The sequence below is a fragment of the Crocodylus siamensis genome, chromosome 3 (assembly GCF_052110815.1).
Source record: "Crocodylus siamensis isolate JL-2025a chromosome 3, ASM5211081v1, whole genome shotgun sequence".
Classification (NCBI taxonomy): domain Eukaryota; kingdom Metazoa; phylum Chordata; order Crocodylia; family Crocodylidae; genus Crocodylus; species Crocodylus siamensis.
Window position 1 is genome coordinate 74,134,158 of NC_143397.1, and position 20,742 is coordinate 74,154,899.

At 44.9% G+C, this 20,742-nt stretch overlaps 2 protein-coding genes across 3 annotated transcripts in view; one reads left to right on the forward strand and one right to left on the reverse strand.

Moving 5' to 3' along the window:
- Positions 1-3,434: 3,434 nt before the first annotated feature.
- On the reverse strand, positions 3,435-12,303 carry HINT1 (histidine triad nucleotide binding protein 1). Its single transcript, XM_090038512.1, has 3 exons — positions 12,143-12,303; positions 7,046-7,150; positions 3,435-4,218 (listed from the first exon to the last, which is right to left on the reverse strand). Exons 1-3 carry the CDS (start codon positions 12,251-12,253, stop codon positions 4,054-4,056), a joined length of 381 nt encoding a protein of 126 aa, XP_089894638.1. The 5' UTR covers positions 12,254-12,303; the 3' UTR covers positions 3,435-4,053.
- Positions 12,304-19,904: 7,601 nt separating this feature from the next.
- LYRM7 (LYR motif containing 7) overlaps positions 19,905-20,742 on the forward strand; it is a 152,960-nt gene continuing 152,122 nt past the window's right edge. The window contains exon 1 of one of the 2 annotated variants that reach the window (XM_090038514.1): positions 19,905-20,079. In XM_090038514.1, the coding sequence (XP_089894640.1) occupies positions 20,062-20,079 (18 nt within the window). In that variant the 5' untranslated portion in view covers positions 19,905-20,061. The remainder of the gene's footprint in view (positions 20,080-20,742) is intronic. The other variant, XM_090038513.1, reaches the window with a different exon arrangement.

Genomic DNA, 20,742 nt, shown 5'->3' on the forward strand with positions numbered 1-20,742 from the left:
GGGTAGCATAAGAAAAAAGCTTCACTGCTCATTGTGTACTTGTTCTCAGCATTACTCTCCAGGCCTGGTAATCCATCTCATATCCTAAGTAATGAATTCACTTAAAGCACAGATAACCTTGAAAACATGAGCCAACTTTAACCAAGAGTTTCAGGGATCTTAATTGCTGTGGGAAGTGTGAATTCCAACATTTATCCTGGGCTGGTAATGCCTAATGCCAACATTTCATGGTAATCTAAATGCCAGCATTTCAAACTACTGCACTACTGACCGAGGAATAAAAATAAATAAATAAATGACCATGCTAAATCTCCAAATTTCCTGCAAGTGAAGTTGCAGTTTAATACCATGAGATCATAGTCTCTGGTAGAGTACCACAATCCCTTCTTCACCTAATCTGCTTCATAGATCCCACAAGCTAAAGGGAAAGAGGAAAAGCTAAGGAGCAACCAATGTAGACTCTAGTAGGCCCATGTCTGGTTAACAATAAGGGAGCATAGAATTTGCTTATCTGGAGTTTGGATAAAAAAGGCAAAGGAATTGAGCAGGTGACAGAATGCCATAGATGAGAAGAGTTTAGCAGATGTAAGAAAGACAGGCCAAAATGGGCTAAAAGTCACTTACAGTTGCAGTAGGTTTTCTTTATACTAGAAAGAATCAAACCACTGTGTTTTTTCCAAGTCCCAGTTTCACCCCTACTTGGCCAGGCATCCCACCCAATGCCAGCTGCCTCCATTCCAATCCAGTCCATGTTTTGCATCATCAGATGTGTAAAGCAAAGGCCAGCTTTTACCAACCAGTTCTGCCTTGAGTTAATTCTGTCTACACTGCTTCCAGGCTCAGCCTGATAACCCTGCAAAGCACAGCCTTGCCCACTCACTCCTACTGAGAGTATGCCAACTCCCAAAAATAAATCAGTAAGGAGTGCATGTTAAATGCATGCCTAGAACCACTCCATTGCCTCATTTCCAAGATTTAATGTTTGTGAAAGAAAGCAAGGCAGTAGTATTCCTCCTCAGCTCAAATCAGAGGTAGTGTGGACATGTCTAAGCAGGACCATCATCACTGTGATTCAGAATTGAGTAAAGAATGTAAAGATAGGCATAGAAGTTGCTTAATGCACTGGAAGGCAAAAAGATAGGAAGGTAGAGGGAAAGCAGGTTTATTTCAGAGCAGACAAAATTCAGCAGCAAAACCAGCTGTATCAGAGTTCCAGATATATCTATTTGGAAATTAGAGGTGAGGTTGCAGCACAGGCAGAGGCATTTGAGCTAGCTTTATTCAAACTAGCTCACGTCAGTCAAATTTAACAGGACTCTGGATTGTAGGCTTGTACAATCTCTGCTATGTATCACCGCTCAGTACCCCAAAAACCTGCTTCTGGTATGCTTCCACAAGATGTAGTCACATGCGACTGCAGGACAGACGTACCATATGTCATGAAAAAACATGCATTGTTCCTCCATTCCTTTCTTTTGCCAGAGCAGTACTGATGCTTTTTGTAAATGCAGGTCAGGACAAGGGGAATTAAAAAAAAAAAAAAAAAGACCCCCCACCCAAAAAAAAAAAAAAACCCAAACAAAACCAACACAAAAACCGAAAAACCACACAGGCTTGCTTTGGCATAGACTTTCATTCTCCACTTATTGTTTTGTCCTTCTTCAAGGATGCAGGTGCATACCCAAACAGGAATGAGGAGACACTAAAGTCACTCTCTTCATTTGAGGAAGCTGGGATTATCACAGTTAGGATAAACTGTACAAAGAAAGGACATTTGAGGAAGAATTTAGAGATGATTAAAAAAACTTGGCAGCATTCTCCAGCTAAATGATCCCTTGTCACTTGCTGCCACTACACATTTATCCTGAATCTCCAAAATGGGATGATTGTCCTAGCAGGAGCAATAACTCTGAATGAAATTGAGAGATAGTAACATGAAAAGTTAAATGGTAATTGCAGAACACAGCTGGGATCTTTCCTTTCACAAACAATTAAAGCAATTGTATTACTTGCAAGTACAGAGTGTGACTAGCAGAAAGACTATGAAGTATAAATAAGAAATTTGTGAGGGCAGGAGGGAACTGCCAAAAATGGAACATTAGTCCAACAATTCATATTTAATATGAACATATCAGTTAGCTTCAATGTAGTGCAAATTCTATTGACAAGGACATGCCCATTAAGGGAAGGGGGTGGTACTTCCCAAACCCCTCCCATTTATGGGCATAGGCCAGGGCTATGCTACAAAGCTTTAGCAACATAGCTACACCCCTGAAAACCCAGGTGCTTGTGCAGCCTGTCATTAGGTAGTATGGCTTAACTATAGTGGTACAAGTTCTACTAGTGGTCTGCCAAAACCCTCAGCAAGTTTCAAGTGGTCTGCAAAAAAGTTTGAGAACCACTACTCTAGGGAAGCTTTATGATTAAGATACCCCCAAATACACAAACACCTTTTTCAAATCGTGTTTAACTGCTTTAAAAAAAAACCACCTTTGGAAAGTGCAAGAGCCTGGCACTGGATAAGAGGCAAGAGACATTCATGCTTATAATAAAACAGCTGTCCAATTTTACACACCAGCTACACACCAGCTGAAGTACTACACAGACCAGTCAGGGTTTTTATACCAGTCTGTGACAAACAAATAGCTAGACCGAAATAAAAAAGGGCAATTAGTGGGGCATGTTAGAAGTTAAATTAGAGACAGATTTAACACAAGCCGTGTTTGTTTCAGTACAAGGCACCCTACTGAGCAACAGTAAAATTCGAAACATAAGGATAGGTTGGGTGTTTGACTAGTCAAATAAAGTTTGGTCAGTTAGCTGGTCAAATACTGTAAAAAAGCCAAATAATATACAGAAAAAGCACAAATTTTCCATTAAGAAATGTGTCAAAGAACAATAAAAATTGTATTTCTGTCAAGAAAACTATAAAAATAATGTAGGGGGTGGGTTTTTTGTAAAATAGTTATGGTCTGTGATAGGTCAAAAAAATGCAGTCAACTGACAATGGGGACACGCTCAGCCAGCTGCTTACCCATGCTCACTGAAGAATATTACAAGCCTTAATATCTCATGTTTTAACATTAGTAGAATGATTTCATTTTTAGCCTTGTGTATCTGGATACATTTTTGAAGGCCCTTGCCTAACATCAAAAAGATCTTCATCTTAGAGCTGTTCTGAAAGCTTTAATGAATACATAAGTAGTACTCTGAAATGTAATATAAATGGAGTCATTATTCATAGAAGCATACAACTTTCCTGACAACATTCCCGTTCAAAAGTATATACTTATAATACATGCTGCTCAATTTACCGAGTAATTGCTAAGAACAGAATTAATGCCTAAGGCACTTCATAAAGGAAAAAAGCTGGTATTTTTCTACTGAAGCTTTCACTTCCTCCAAAAACACATAGGCATACCCAACAACCATCATCCATCAAAAACATGACCCAGAGCTTAAACTTTATTTTGCATTTTGCTTTGTTTCATTCTACCAGAAAAGTTAGCAAAACAGATATCAAAACACAACCCCCACCATGAAGGGAGGTTAGCAGCATATGGCACACCTAAAGAAGGTCTTAAAAAAGACTATGCACATACCACAAGACCTTGGAAGTCCCAGTTTCCTTACCTCGTACACATCATAAAGGTTTATGTCAGTGTTTAGTACAACGTATCCTATGTATCTTGGAATGTTTGGAAAACTCAGGTTACCTTAACACAAGATTCAAGACTCAATTTACTAAAACAAGGGTTTTTTTCTTACACCCTGATCTTATACAAACTACTACCAATAGGGCAGCATGCTAATGACTGCAATTTAAGTACTTCCACATGCTTAAAATCAGAAAAGACACCATTGTCAATAGTTTAAAACATCAAGAAAATGAGATACAGGGGTGATGCTAGGTCTTTATTATGAGAATAATGTTCATAGTTTTTATTGACCCCCACAAAAAAAAAAAAAAAAAGAGAACATGTTAACAGCGGTTGGGTTCCTGGGTTGTGTGGCAAGTCTACACAGAGCAGTGATTTTCTTTCCATCCAATTCTTAGCCAGGAGGCCAGCCCAACTGACGTCCACCAAGAACGTGGAGATGCACATGATAGACAGACTGCCCACCCTCTGGCCCTTCATTCACAACCATTCGGAATCCCTTGGTCAGGCCCAAATCGGCAGCACACTTCTTGCCAACAATCATTAAATGCCCGAGAAGCTGAAGAGATTTAAAAAGAGAGGGCAGAGTCAAATTAGCAGTCTGAAGAATAGTTCATCAGTAAACAGAATAAGAGACATCTAAATAACATATTAAAATTTACTATGAAAGATGGCATGCAAGGCTGTAAATCAGGTTTTCAAAGAGGACTTATAAAGCACAGTTTTGGCTAGCAGAAGTTGAAGATGCTCAGCAGCTCTCATAATTAAGGACACTATTTCAACTGGTTATCACCAGTGAGAAAGAGTAAAACAATTTAACTTATCTAGTACAGATGTAGGTTTAGACCGAATTTATAGACATACTAAGCCTGAAATGCTAGTAAGGCCTGAGCCTACATTTCAAAACAAAAGGTATTCATTTTTAACTGTATAGTATTTTGTGTTGGTTTTGTTATTTGTACTTCACCAGTATTTCAGATGTAGCAAAGGCTATCCAAAACAGACATGAAACCCAAAACCTAAAAAAGGACACTAAATCTAAAAATCAGAAAGTTGGCAGTCTATCCATAAGCAAGATTAAGGGCAGGGAAGATAGTGGAAAGAGTTCCCTCCTAACAGAACAATATCCCCAGACCATTGTAGGCTTGGGACCACAGTGCCTGAAATAATGAAACAACTTACAGCTGTCCGCAGTGTACAGGGACAGAAGGGGATAAAGAATAAAAGACAACAAAAGTCATTTTGCATTTTTGTACTTTGTTTCTCTCACTACTGAAACACTTATTTATTTCTTTTTCCTCCAGACCCAAAATACAGAGATCACAGAACAGTTTGAAAAATATTAATAGAAAAACAACCAGAGCTTGTTTGTATAAACATTTTAAAACCTCACTGTATTCCTCAGGGTTCTTTAAACAACAGCCTTAGTTAATGAACGTACTTGTATTCTAGAAAAAGATTCTAAGACTTGCTAACTTCAAGGCTATAATACATTACTTCCATGAAAACCTGAACAAGTTTATGGTTAGAGATGCACTAATACAATCAGTCCGATATCAGATCAGTACCAATATAAAGAAAATTGGCTGCATCAGAAATCAGCCTCACATGGTCAATAAATGCCCCTGCACACGCACAGCTGTAATGCAGTATGCAGGCAGCAGGGAAGATCACAGCCCAACTGGTAAGTCCATTGTGATGGGTGGTGAGGGGAAAGGGAAGGGACATGTGGGGAGCACTGCCTCCTGCAGTGAGGGAGAAAAAGGGCAGGGGTAGGAGCTTCCCAGCCGGGATGAAGCAGGGCGCAGGACAGAGGCACAGCTCATAGAATTGGGGGGGGGTCGTCCTGCTGCTGCATACACCCCAGGAGTCCAAGTGGGGGGAAAATGCATACCCCCAAGATCTGCACCAGGCTCTTCTCAGCAGGGGCTGGGCTCGGGGAGGGGTCTATGAAGGGGGCTGTGGCCACCCCAAATTTCACCACATCCCCCCCATGTAGCCCTGCTTCCAGTGCTGCCACTGCACACCTGCAGCCCCAGCTGCAGCCCCCCATGTAACTCCTGCCAAGAAGAGCTCAGCGCAGCCCCAGCTCCATCCCACAACTGCCCTGTGCAGATCCAGGGGACATACAGTGCCCTCCAGGGTGTGTGCAGTGGCAGGAGCTGCCCCCACCTGCCACGAGCTGCAGCTCCATCCTGCATCCCACTCTACCCCACCCCAGCTGGGCAGCACCTGTTCCCTCCCTCCCCATCCAGCACAACACTTACCAGCTGCACACAACTGTACTGGAAATTGGACTGGTATTGGCCAATTTGCCTCTTTAAAAATTGGCTATAATGGCCCCCAAAATCTGTCGGTGCACCCCTATCTATGGTCTTTGTTTAAAAAAGATAGTAATTCTCAAATAAAAAGGCAAGTCTCTTCTTTCACACTTCGAAATTCTGTTTACTTCTTACTATTATGGCCACAAACAGATGATCATTTCTACTGGTGGAAATTTCTGAGGGAAGGGGAGCAATGAAGCAAAGCCCCCAGCCCTTCCTTCCTCAAGCAAGGAAGTGTCTGGTTTGGGGAAAAAAGACAGGGAATAACAAGGCAAATAACAATGAGGATGACAGCCTGTGGAGCAGGTGGGGAGCAGTGAGCAGCTGCTACTCTGCTCTGCTCCCAGTCTCAGGAAGCAGAACAGTGGGAACAGTAGGACCACCTCTCTCTCACTTCTCACTTTGCATCCTCTGGAGCAAAAAGCAGGTTGGGAGCAGCTAGTGGTTGCTCCTGCACTCCCTGTCTATGGGAGAAGCAGGAATACTGCCCTATGCCTTCTCCAGACAGGCTCCCATGCCTTCTGCAGCTTTCTCCAGCAGCTCCACTCCTGGTCCCCAGGAAGAATTAGGCAAGGGGCAAGTGTACAGACATTCATTCTACTGGAAGAACTTCTCATGAGATTGTTTTTTAGCTTGTTGTAGTCAGGTTATTTTTCTCCTAGAACTATCATTTTTGCTCTGAAAGAAAAAGCTGGAATGTTTTTCTGCTTCTGATCTCTAATAGAAGAGTAGCAATTCTTCCAGTAGAAACAGGACAACTGTATATAGCCTATAATGGGCTACCATGAAACAAGTTCTGATAGGGTTTCCTACAGCTGTTTCATCTGACTCCTTTGCAAAACCTATATATTCCTTTCCTTTCTCATGTGTTTTTTGGTGTTGTGGAATAATGTGTGAATGGAATCTAGATGCAAAGCAGCAATCTGTAAGAAGCAAGGCAAAACCAGAGCACATGGCATACCTGCCAGCTAACATTCTTGCTTTAAGGATGCAAGAGTTTTTTGTGTTATTCTGATAGATTTTGAACCACTTAAAGTTTTAGACAGAATTCATAATACTTACAGATTCATCTGAATCCTGTGCTTCAGATAACTGGACAATTGGCTTCTTAGGAACTACTAGAAAATGTACTGGAGCTTGGGGCGAAATATCATGAAATGCAATGCACTAGAAAAGAGAGTCAGAAAAGCATTAATTCCATATATAAACTTATCTTTCTCTGAACAGCTTGAACATATCATTACTACCCAACTCCTCTAAAAGATAAGCATGAACTGAAATTGCCATCTCTCTATGTACAACAGCCAGCTTTACTTTTGAGAATCTGACTGAATTATTTGTCTCTTATACTATGGTCAGTAATATGAAAGCTTTAGTACTAAGAATACAAAATGGCCATATAGCAAATATTTTAGTTATTTCTACAGGCATCTAGTTATTTCTACAGAATTTACCTGCTACCTCCTGTTTTCACACATGCATGATGCCCAAGTGTATTAGCCATGTGCTTTCAACAAGCAATGCAGCTTGTTTCACTACAATATTCTGTTGCCACACACACTTTTTGAAGATTCACTGTTATAACAGAGATGGGCCAAATGACAGACTGGTCACTGAAAGATGGAAAATAAAAATGTCAGCTGTTGTCTTGCATATTGGCAATTCTACATTAGACCCTTGGGCAGGATCCTACCTCAGTCACTAGATATGCCAGACACTTTAGAAGTATAAGACTCTATATTGGGTTTATGGCATACCCTGTTCAAAGTTTGTTTACAATCCCTATTGGTAAGGGGGAGGGGGGGGGAACCTGGAGCAGGCCAAGACTGGAGGGAAGTGTGGGGGGGTGCAAATTGCAAAAGGGGCAGCAAGGCTGCAGGGAGAAGTGGGAAAGGGCAGATGGCAAGGGGGCCACCTGACCACCCCCTCACCACTGCTTTCCCTGCTGCATGGGGGGAGAGCACAAATTCAAGACAACCCTCCAATAATTAGATTCTTTACCTGGAAAGTTATAATAAATCTATAAATTTGCCATATATAGAATCTAATTATTGCAAGGGGGAAAGGGGAAGAGTACTAAAATTCAGGGTCAACTCAGATTCAGGTAAATATAGTATTAATTTCTGCTAGGCTCTAGATTATAACAACGTTAGATAGTGATGACTGGCATTGGTTAATTATGTAATACCTTGGGGAAGACAAGTCTGAACACATGAACATCTTTTACCTACCAGATCTATTTAAAATTCTCCTTGTGCTAAACTGAAGGCCTCTGGTTACTTGTTAGACACAAAATAAGGAATTTAGAGCAAGTCATCTGCATAAAAAAGACTTGGGAAAGAATTTTACGCTTTCCTTGACCTTTCTCTAATCCCAGTTTTATAACTGTTCCTAGCAGGAGGGAAAATATACAAGTCCAAGACCCAGTTCTACCCCAAGCCTAGAAGGCCAGCAGGGGTTAGACACATCAGTGTTTCTGCACAAGGGCATTAATGGGAGTGTATGGCTAGCACCACAACCAGGTACCTTTGATTCCCTTACCTCAGTCAGGGCTTTCCAAATTCTAAGTGGCCAGGGGCCACACACTCCTTGGGCAACAGGATCAGATCCATGGGGGACAATGGAACGAGCATGACAGATGCTACACACTCCCTTTCACAAACTCTTCCACGTGTACATACCTTATGTCACAACGATCCGAGACAAAGGCTGCCTACCCTGCACTTACACATCCAATGATGAAAACGCTATACTTTCTCCAAATAATCAAATCCAGTACTTAAGTACACACAGACAACTCTTCCTCATACCAGCCTAAGTAAGCCAGGGGTTGGCAACCTACAGCCTATGGGCCAGATTTGGCTCAGGATAGGCCTGGATGCAGCCTGCCGCAGCTCAGGGAATCAGCAGTAGGCTCTAGCCAAACTGAGGATCTTACTGCTTGCCACATTCAATGTATTCGTTGGTGCAGCGTAGCCAGCTTTCCCATGGTCCTAGCGCCAGCTCTTTTCTACCTATCCCCTTTGCAAAAACTGGATCGCCCCGGTTGGTTTCAGGGGTGCAGTCTGGGGAGGAGACGGCCAGGGCAGGGATGGGTCACAAGCAGTGGCAAAACACTGTTAACCCCATGTAAGTCTTTTTTGCTTCAAAAATAAGAACATTACTTCTCCACTTGCCTGCTGCAGACACTGAACAACTGATTGCTTTTTTTTTTTTGGCAGGGGAGTAGGAATCCTTTCCATATTAAAGTCAAGTGTCTCTTCTCTGGCCTGTATAATCCCAGTACTTATACACCTTTCCTCAAAACAAGCCATCTAGACCAGGGGTGTCAAACTCTTGCACGGCTAAAGGTTCTAAATTGCTGTCTAACCAGCTGGTCTGCAGGCCAAACTAGGCCACCCTGGAAGCCAGCACTCAGGCCTGGTCTCAGCATGTAGCACACAACCTAAGCTAGCCCCCTGTGCTGCATGCAGCAAGTACTCATCCCTCTCCGGGGCTCACACTGCACAAGGGGCCAGCATAGGAGCTGCACTTCACCCTGTTGAACTAGCCCCCCCCTACCCCATGGAGCACTGGCTTTGGGGCTGGCTTGGATCGGACCACACTGAAGCCAGCACATAAGGCCAATCTACCAGGGAACAGCCTACAAGGTATGCCCCATGCCAGCTTCCCATGCAGTGCTTATGGCACCTGGTCCAGCCCATGTGCCACCTGAAGCACAAGATGCATGCTGCCTGTGGGCTGGATCAGTCACACCTGCTGCAGGAGGCACAGGGAGCGCACTGCATTCTGCAGCCTGTTGGGCCAGTTCTGCGCACTGGCTCCCACACGGCCCAATCCAGATCAGCACCAAACCCACACCCCTCCTCCACCTAAAATGTAGTGTGCAGAGTCAGTTTGAGAACTATGGGCTGGATCACATGATTACATGGGCCAAATCTGGCCTGCGGGATGTTTGGCACTCCTGATCTAAACTGTTTTTTGTTTCCTGGACTCTCTAATTTGTCCATACATTTCTTAAGTGTGGTGCCCCAAAATGGCCACAGGATTCAAAGGGAAGTCTTAATAGTCCTGAAGACAGCAGAAGCATTGCTTCCCATGACTTGGATTAAATACTTCTGTTAACACTTTGCACTAGGTCATTAGCTTTTATGCAATAATATCAGGCTGCTGAACTACTTTCAGTTCAAGGTCCAGTGTACCCTCCAGGTCTTGGTCTGCAATGCTGGAACCTAGCCAAACATTTTCCATTTTGTATATGTGCATTTCATCATGCCTTCCCAAGTACAGGACTTCATAATTGTGCTTACTGAAAAATGCATCCTATGTATTTCAGGTTATTTTCCCAAGTTATCAAACACAATTTGAATCTTAATCTTGTCAGTATAAGTCTGAGGCTTGAATCTGTTCCCCAAAAATCTCCTCCCTGTTCTGCTAATGCACCCATATAACAATATACACATGAACTTGAAAATAAGTCGGTCCTATATTTGGTAAATCCAGTTTGAGGCTGCGAGCTTATAAAATTTACTCACAAGAGAGAGAAATACGTGGTAATCAAAGTATATTCACGTTGGCTAATTCCTTACCAGATCTTTAAATGGTGAAGAGGCAATTTTACATTTCTAAATACAGAGAACAGGCTATCCATCACCCCTTACAGTATTAAGAGACTAGCATTACATGGCAGATTAATCTTCCAGGAGGGCTTTAGGTTAGGAGGAATCCAGTTTCCAATTTCTCATAGGAGATTATTTATTACTGACTCCTGGCAAACTGAGCAGACCTGACTTTACTGTACTCACTACAGAAATATAATCTCTGTAGTTAACTACAGTTAAAGCAAAAGTTGAAGACTTTTTTCAATAAAGGGAATTACACATGCCCTTTCTGGACAGAAAGCAGCAGCACAAGGATTGTGGCAGAAAGCATTCCAGCCATTTTCAGGTTTGCCATCTTGGCTCATTGGTCTTCCATGCTATGGAACTGGCAGTAGCCATGCAGGTCATAACAATCTACTATTTCCCTGCCCTACATTTAAAGTGGGGCCTACTTTCACAAGCAGAGAGCTCTTTTAGCTCCAAGGAAAAATAACCAACAGTTTGACTGGTCAGTTTCAAAGCCAAGAAACTGAATATTCAGGAGCCTGCAGTGTTGCATCATGTTAAGAACTCGGCTCTTCCGCTGGATTAAGGAGGAACTGAATCTCTTGGGATCCAAGAGTGCCTAAACACATTCAGTGAGGCTGCTCTGATGTGCTGTAATTATAGCATGTGGGAGTAGGCTTGATTAATCGAGTCTGCTGGAGCATGGTAAATACCATACTCCAGCATTTTGTGCAGCCTCCCCAAGCCACTTTGGAGCAAGTTGAACTATCTTTAGTTAAGCTGACCCAGCCGCCATTTTTAAGTGTGGGGACACTGATACATTAAGATGCTCTGGGCACTTTAATTAGACTCTACTTAAACTCCTCCCCCGCACTTCTGCAGCATGCGTATAAACCCCCTGAGAGATGGGCGGGCATGCCGCCAACATCTGGAGCAACCAGACAGACACAAGGGCCCAATTAAGACTTCACTCTCCTGTAGCTGGATGACAGGCAGACCAGAAGCAGAAACACTTCACTGCCTTCACAGCAGCATTCCTGGCCTGCAGCATGCAGCTAAGACCGGAACCTCCAACTCAACAAGCACAAGCACTGCCATTTCCTGGCTCAGGCCCCAGGTCCATTTTGTCCAGCTTCTGGTGGCACACAGGGGCAGGGAGCAGGTGCTGGAAAGGGGGATGAGCTGGGTCCAGCCAGTTAAGATTAAGCAGAGTAAAGCAGGCCTCCGCTAAGGGGGTGAAAGCTGGGCCACTCCAACCCAAGGTTGGCCAAAGGCAAGTGCCAGACAGTGCTAGTGCAGGGGGGCGCTTCCTCCAGGAGACGCTTTCTGGAGCCCCAGAAGCGGTTCAACCTGTGCTTTAATACAGAATCGGTCCGACGGGACCGGGGGGTGGGACGGACTAGCTGGGGCTGGTCCTGCTCTAAGCACAGTCTGGACTAGACGGGACCGCCTGAGATCCCTACCAGCCCTCGTTTCCGGTGACTAGAAGGCGGAGGGACCGGGCACGTGGCCGCAGCACCACCGCAGAGCCCCCCTCGGCAGTGCCGCCCACCTGCTCGTCCTCGAAGATGACGTTGGCGGGGATCTCCTTGCGGATGATCTTGCCGAAGATGGTGTCGCCGCCGGGGCGCGCCGCCTGCGCCCTGCTGATCTCGTCCGCCATCCTCTGCTCCCGCAGCGCAGCACAACCCCGCCCACACTACGTTCGATTCCCACCCCCTCCCCTATTGGACCAGTTCCTTCCCTGTGATAGCAAGCCGCCGCCGCGATTGGTTCCCTCGCTTGCCCGTCGCCGATCTGTCCCTGCCCACTCCGCGCTTTTCTGCAGCTGCTCTTTGCAGTACCTTCCGGGCTGTCAGAGCCTGGCGGGGGGTGCTAGGAGCATGCGCAGGAGGCTTTACTTGTATGAACTATCCCCAGGCCTGCGTTCCCTCCTCTGTGCACCCTCCTCCGGGGTTTCCTCTCTTTCCTTGGCCAGGGCAGTGGAGAGCCGCTGGTGGTTCTGCTTCTATTCCAGCCCTCTACCCAGCGGTTCTCAGCCTTTTCAGGCAACTGCCAGCTCTTGCTTTTTGCTTTTCTCTGGCCCCTTAAAAGTAACCCAGCAGTTGTTTCTGGTGCAAAGCACCAGTTGTTTCTGGTGGTCACACCAGAGGAGAAAGCAGACCTCTTTAACAGTTTTTTTACCTCTATTTTCTTGTGCAGGGACCGGGACTCCCCTACCGAGATTCAGGACGGCCTCGGGAGAAATTCCGCCAAGCCTAGGTCCAGAGAGGACCGGGTTAGAGCACTTCTGGAGGGGCTGGACGTGTTCAAATCAGCAGGTCCAGATGCTCTCCACCCCAGGGTGTTGAGGGAATTAGCAGGAGTTATTGCCAAGCACTCATGGTGCTCTGGCCAGGTGCCAGACAACTGGAAGAGGACCAATGCAGTCCCCATCTTTAAAAAAGGGAAGAGGGAGGACCTGGGCAACTATAGACCCACTAGTCTTACTTCAATCCTGGGGAAGCTCTTTGAGAAGATTGTCAAGGAGCACATTTGTGATGGGCCAGCAGCAGGGATGATGTACAAGGGCAACCAGCACAGTTTCATTAGGGGCAGGTCCTGGCAGACCAACCTGATTGCCTTTTACGATCAGGTCACAAAATCACTGGATGCAGGTGTTGCTGTGGATGTAGTCTTTCTGGACTTCAGGAAGGCCTCTGACACCATCTCCCATCCCATTCTCATTAAAAAACTAGGTGACTGTGGCATTGATGCCTACACAGTCAGATGGATTGCACATTGGCTGAGGGGTTGCATTCACAGTTCATGCCTCCCAGCACTATATCACCATAGCGACAAGCTACTGCACCATTCCTCATCACTACAGCAACGTAGCATCTCGTGTAGATGTGGCCAGCGCTAATGTTGCATGTTACCCCGTGGCACCCATGAAAGGATCTCAGGGTCATGGGCGACTGGTGCTTCCCAAGTCTGAGGTGGGCACCAGATCACCAACTGGAGGGTGGGGGCGCATCACTGAGTCAGCAGTGAAACTGTAAATGCACTTCCACCAACACTTCCAGTTTCGTGGCTGGACTTCCAGGGGCTGCACAGCCGATCTCACAGGGTGCACGTGCGCCCCCTATATATCACCGACACGCAGGGTGCTGGGGTACCCTGGTTGAGAATCATCACTCTAAGACCCAGCTCCACAGGACGACTTGAATCTCTAAAAAAAAAAATAGGACCTAGGCATTCGGTTGCTCACCCCCAGACACTCAAAACCTTTCCCTAACCATTAAGGCACCTACCTTTTCATCAGTGAAGGTCTCGTGCCTGAAGTTCTGCCTCGGTGCATGCCCAGATGTGTCACCATCTTGTCTTGGGCATAGCAGCAGCTCAACACATGGCTAACACCAGATGCCTGCTGAGATACCTAAATTCAGGGCAGGTAGGTAGTTCTCTACCTATCTTTTCTCAGGGGTGTGATTCAGTAGGAATGCCCTTTGCTGTTGATGAAGCCACCAAGGATATACAGGCAGAAGCAAGCTCAACACAAAACAGCAGCCATGGCCCCATTCGTAAGAGACAGTAGCAGTGTTTTGCAGTACAGCCTCCCACCTTGGACCAGCTATGTTGGGCTGATTAAGGGACTTCCCTGGGATGTGTGTTTGAATCCTCTCAGGTCTGAAAAAGCAAAGAACCCAGGTCTCCCATGTCCTGAATGAATTGTCTTAACTATTGAGCTACTGTAGAGAAGGGCAGCACTGCCACTGTTTTATAAGATAGCTGTGAGCCCTTGTTTTGCTTTTTAAATAGCCAATTTAAACACCTAGATCCAGATAAGAGTTTCAGGCTACTGAACATGTAAACCCCATTAAGGGATTTAATACAAATACCAGTCCGTTTTACTGCCTGGTTTAGGCAGCTGGCTCCTCAATTGTCTCACAAAGCATCTAATTATCTTTCTGCATCATATGGGGAGCCAGAGTGACACAGCATTTGGTTTTGGTAAGGTATTGTCTTGGTTCTATTTGTTTTGAAATGATCTGTTGCCATAGCATTTAGGCTAGAGAAGGCAAGGGCAGAGAAATGCACCTTTCACTTGGCATGGAAGATTCTGAGGCTTAATTTATGCACTAGTATTCTGCAGCAAGATTTGGGTTGTAAACAGCTTAGGAGCATATTGAAAATCAAATAAAATGCAGTTTGCTTTCATTTGATTTTAACCGTTTTCCATCTTCTACAGCTTCCAATCATTTTCTATTTTTCTCTTTCAAAACTGTAACATTTAGGCCTAAACAGCCTGAAACTTTTCTTTTCATCTGAAAAGAAAATAGTCATGCTGCATGTGTGAAACCCTATTGACTTTAATACACTTCCATTTGTAGAGGTGGACATATGAGCCCCACTTATTTTAATGCCATTCTCTCCAGGCACAGTTTCTGTCTCTCTTTCTCTGGCTGCAGTTGCAAGAACTGGCCCTTTATTTGCCTTTTAATTGATAAAGAGACACCAGCGAAGAGATCCATGTAATAGAGAAATGCTGATAATACTGTCAAATCAAATCTGGCTCCCAATGTTGAGCGTGATCCTGCAAGAATTTATGTCTAACTGTGAGCCTAGTCTGTTGAGCTAAAAAAACTCATTTCAGGAGCAATCTTTAGCTTTTATTAAAATAAACTTTTATACCATAACTTAAACTAGTTCTAGAAATCTCTTAAACAGCATTTTCAGTGGTAATTGAAGTACTGCATCAAATTCTGGGCTCCACAATTCAAGAAGGATATGGAGAAGCTTGAGAGGGTCCAGAGGAGAGCCACACACATGATCAGAGGGCAAGAGACTAGGCCTTACAAAGAGAGGCTGAGAGCCACAGGACTTTTCAGCTTGGAAAAGCACAGGCTCAGGGGTGACCCAGTGGCAGCCTATAAATATATAAGGGGTGTGCATCATGATCTGGGGGAGCACCCCAAGGGATGACAAGGTCCAACAGTCACAAACTCCTCCAAGACCATTTTAGGCTGGACATAAGGAAAAACGTCTTTACTGTCTGAGCCCCCAAGGTCTGGAATAGACTCCCTCCAGAGGTGATGCAAGCACTTACTCTGGACTCTTTTAAGAAGTGCTTGGAAACTTATTTTGCTGGTATCCTTTGACCCTAGCTGACTTCTTGCCCATGGGGCAGGGGGCTGGACTCAATGATCTTCCAAGGTCCCTTCCAGCCTTAATGCCTATGAAATTTATGAAATATGAATAATTTTTTGCAAAGTGCTGTACTCATTGGTGAAAAGTGACATATTTCATAATTAAGTATATAGCCCAGGAGTTATATACTATTTTAAAATCTGTAGTGGAACTCACATGTCTGTAGAGAAGTTTCTACAATGATCAAGAGTAGGATGTTCTAAAGGCCCAATGCTGAAATTGAATCTATGTGGGTGGACCCTCTGTGCTCATGCAGACTTCCCACTTTCTTCAGTGGGATCATTCACGTGAATAAAGTGAACAGCATTATTCCAACACCCAAACCTGTATAGCTTCTGGTCTGGCTATCACGCAGACCATGGCTTCTACTCCATGTAAACCAACTAATGATGACTGCATATTTACGAATTATTCATCTGCTCTTGAGCTGTCCCCAAACTTTCCTGGCGTGTGTACAAAGAACTTGCACTTGTGTAATGCGTTCGTCCTCTGAGCAGCTTTATCTGACTAAGAAGACCCATAGCAGTCCAGCTGCAACAAGGCAACAAAAGCTAATGTTCCCACCATTACTATCACTGAAATGAGATGTTGAGGAAAAAGATGTGTAGGGACAATGACCTTTTAGTTATTCTGCAAACTGATTTGTCTTCTAACCACCAAGCTAGCTAAGAGCACCTCATCCAAGGGTTAGGCAAAATATAGCCCATGGACCAGATCCAGCCTACATACAGACTTTGACTGACCTGCAGTGGGTCCCTCGGTCCCACCTGGCCCAGGTGCTGTTGAGCCCATGGCAAGTCCCACTACCTCAGGGCATGTAGTGGAGCTGGAGCAGCTCCTTCCAGTTGCTGCTGCCAGCCCTAGCCCCGTGAAGACTGGTGAGGATGTACATGTACAGCCCTGACCTCCACCCGCCCCGGACCTGCATGCCCACCATGAGCAGCCATGGCAGCAGCAGCACCCAGGCAAAAGGGATCATAAGTAAAACCTTGAAGGTCTTACGAATCATAAAGTTTGATACAGTTGGGGAAATGATCTGTTTCTGTTAGAGAAATTAAATCTCTAAATAACAATGTGTATATGTGAATGAAAATCCAAGTAAGAGACCCTCAGATTCATGTGTAAGCCTTCCTTGAATCAGACTTGCATGCATTCAGGGGCTTTAATGAGGGAAGGAGAAAATTGATAACCTTCTACCTCCCAAAAGAAAAGAAATGAAATGAAATGAAATGACCGAGCCTTTTACCTTTCAGTCAGATCTATGTCCACGACTGTTTGATAATTATCTTATCACTGTTTGGTGCTATATATAAAATGACCTGTCAATATCACTTTCTCTTCTCAGTGAAAAGTTGTTCACATCAGCACCATGACAACTGCTATGGAGTTCCTTTATAGGCCCCAATCTGGCAGTGGGCCGGATCTGGATACTTCTGTGGTTGGGGGAATGGGACTACAGTCAGTGTACTCAAGCAGAAAAATAAATTGTCTAGGTGGTAACTACATTGTTCTATCACTCTCAGTGCAGACATTCCAAGTCAAGGTTATAGTTCAGTCCTGTTATAGTATAAGAAAACAGGAACTTACATACTGGTGTATAAATTGAACTGTGGTCCATCCACCTGGTGCTTTTAATAGTGAACACCATTAGATACTCCAGAGAATGATGCAAGAAAACTCCACTGCAGGCAGGTCTTAGATAACCTGTCTCCCCATGAAAATCTTGTCCTTACCTTTAAAAGTGGAATATTGGCTTAATTCTATGACCATTGTCATGTATATCCTCTCCAAAACTCTATTTTCAAGATTATTATAATTTGTTACTTTATTAATAGCTAGATAACTGTCCACTGCCTCTCAGCTTTGATGAATACTTTGGCTCAATGACATCCAAGGTCAGTGAGTTCCAGAGTTTCATTACGTATTACTGTACGAAGGATAGACCAATGGGTCAGAGTGTATATGATGTTCTTTTTTCTCTAAATCTTGCCAATTTTTTTTTCCACATAACTGACTAATAAACAGCCTTTTCTACCTATCCATGCAGTTCAACTTTACTCTACCCCTTCCATTATCTTGTATCTTTTTATCTGCAATCACTATTGACCTGGTAATTTACCTACTATTGGCCCATGATACCAGTCTCCGTTAGCCACTAATTATATTTTAAAAAATGTTTGTGCTTTCTCCTGTACTGGTACCTCATACCTACGAATAGCTCCTATAAAACCATGAAGTCGTTCCATAACATTCTTTGATAAAACCATGATACTTATAAAAATTCATAAGTTAGGTCACTGCTGTACCAATATCACTGCTGATCACGCTGACAGATATTAACTCATTATTTCTTGTACCTGGACATTGTTTTGTCTGGCCTTACTTTGAGTTAGTAAATGTGCAGGGATCATCCTTTTGTTAAATGTTTGTATAGCACCCAGCACAGTAGAATGCTACACATGACTAGGGCTCCAAGGCACAATAGTAATAAATAAAATACTTTTTTGTAAAGTAACGTTAACATAATGTCATGCAATGTAACATCCCTTCCACAGCTTTCCTTTGTTACTTATGGTAAAATCATGTAGGCCCATGTCTTCAGAGATAAGCAGACATTGCATTTTCAATGAAATCTTGGCCTGAATCTCTGTCTTTCAGTTCTCCAACTGTAAGATAATAGCACTTCCTTGCTTTTTGTGAATGCTGTAAGGACAAACACAGTAAGAATGTGAGGTGCTCAGATATGTAAGTGAGTGTCATATAAGTACCTAAGTCAAATGTATTCATTCTGAAATGCTTACTTTTCTGTTTTATGTTCTTGTGTGATGAGTCAAAGAAAAAAATTCCCGAGCTATGCTATTTAAACATACTTTTATTCTGCCTCTTTCTACTCATCTTTTTCCTAAAGTAAACAACTCTTTTGCTTTAATCCTGGCTTCCTGGAAGGCTTCCCTACCAAGTATCCTGGAACCTGCCCGTTTGTTAAATCCTTTTTGAATGGAGGGGCCAAAGCTCAGCACTGGTTCAAGAACAACCAAGAGTCACTTTTAGAAATTTTACTAAAGAGAAATCTGAAACAAACAAGCAAAATCTTCTATAGATAAATGTAACCTCAAGACTCTGGCATGAGTGGATAGAACACCTTTTGAAGTTGGCTAAAGAGCTGGGTCTTATATTGGGCGTTAGTCTTATATTAGAGTGGGGAAAAATGTGGACCAAGTTTCTGTGGAAGCCAAAAATACAGCAACTTTGAGGTTCTTCAGTGCAAATCTAAACATGCTCTCCTACAGGAGAAAAATACGTATGCAGGCGAGATGTTTACTAAAAAAAAAAATATGTAAAAGAAACCCCTTCCTTATTGGCTCTGATAAATATGCCCCAATTACCCAGATGTTGGCAATTTCTTAAGAAATGGGGACTGAGTTTAAATGCAGTTAAATGTTGGCAAGGCAGCAAAAAAACCCCAAACCGCCAAAATGTCACAGCATCCATGCAACATAAAAGTGTTTGTTAACTGGAAATGGATGGCTTTCCCATGAAAGGCCTGACACTGAGAGCTCGTCTCTTCAGCCTTCAAGAACTGAAAAGCCATTGCTATACAGGTGCATACACGCACCTGCCTTCCACCTGATTTCAGAGTAACACAGATAACCACCTCTCCTTCTTCAGGCCAGTTGTTGCCTCATGGTTTTCAGAACCTGCCAGCCCTACAGACTTTTAAACAAATCCTTTAGTCTTGGGAAAAATGAGAGTTATCTGATTCTTCCCTTATGTCGAGGTGTGAAGCCCCAGGAGGTGCAGGCTCTGCAGAGCCTTTGAAGCACAGCTCTCTAGGCACAACCTCCAAGCTAGCCTTGGCCCGAGCCCTGATGCAGCTAAGCAGGGCTGAGCTCCTCTACTTTCCGAGGGCCTGCTCCATGGTGTTAAAGCCTGGGGCTGAGCAGAAGTAAGACTGCAAGAGCCACTCACAGGCAGCACAGGGCAGGACCTCTCTGACAGAAGACCTCGGCTCTCCCTGTTCTCGCCTCGCGGCCCGGAACCAGTAGTGCTGGAGCAGCGTTCCGCCCGGCGGAAACCCCCGCACACCCGGAAGTCGCCCCCCCCCGGGGAACCGCACGGAAAGCTTTAATGAGAGCAACGTTCTCCTTCTGAGAGCGCAGGAACAGGCTAACCGGGGGGGTGGGGCTGGGCTTCCAGCCGGGCCTTCCCACTGGTTGGCTAGGAGCGAGGCGGGGGGGAAGTGGGCGCGGCCTCCGCGAGGGCTGGGCGCCAGCCGCAGGCATGGAGTCTCGGAGGAAGGTCAGCGGGACCGGGGAGCGCATGCGCAATGGGCGGGCGGTCGCTTTCGGTGTCTCCCTGGTAACGCGCCACGGCTGCAAGGGCGGGAAAAAGGGCTTGAAGCCTTGGGGATAATGGGGCTGCCCCAAGCCTGGCACAGCCAGAGCCGGGCCGCCCCCCCTCCCCTGGGCGTGACCGGGCCGTTCTTTCCGGGCACCGAATCGGGACCACGAGCCGGGCCCCATAGACCGGGTCGGTCTGTGCGGCCTGTGAGGAAAGGCTGAGCACCGCTGTGTTAGCTTGAGGCTGCGTCATCCACCCCCTCCTCCTCACGCCTGGTTTCTAGACGCATGGGGAGCCCCCGCCACCGTGCGCTGGGCCAGGGACTCTGTCGCAAGTGACTGGGACAGGCCGGGGTCCCAGGGACCAACCCCTGTGCATGGGAGGGGCGGGCCCCAGGACCCAGGGGCCAAGCCTGGTAGGAAGAGGTGGCACCAGGGCCCATGATCCTTCCTGCAGATCGGCCTCGAGCCCCACATCTAGCTGGCAAAGCTGAAAGGTTGAGCACTGCTGCATTAGCTGATATGTGGATGATGGACGTTTCCTAGTGTGGGCACCAGAGTGGGCTCATGTTGTGCTACACAGTTAAGTAGAAGGCAGAGTATATTTGCACCTTATAAACTA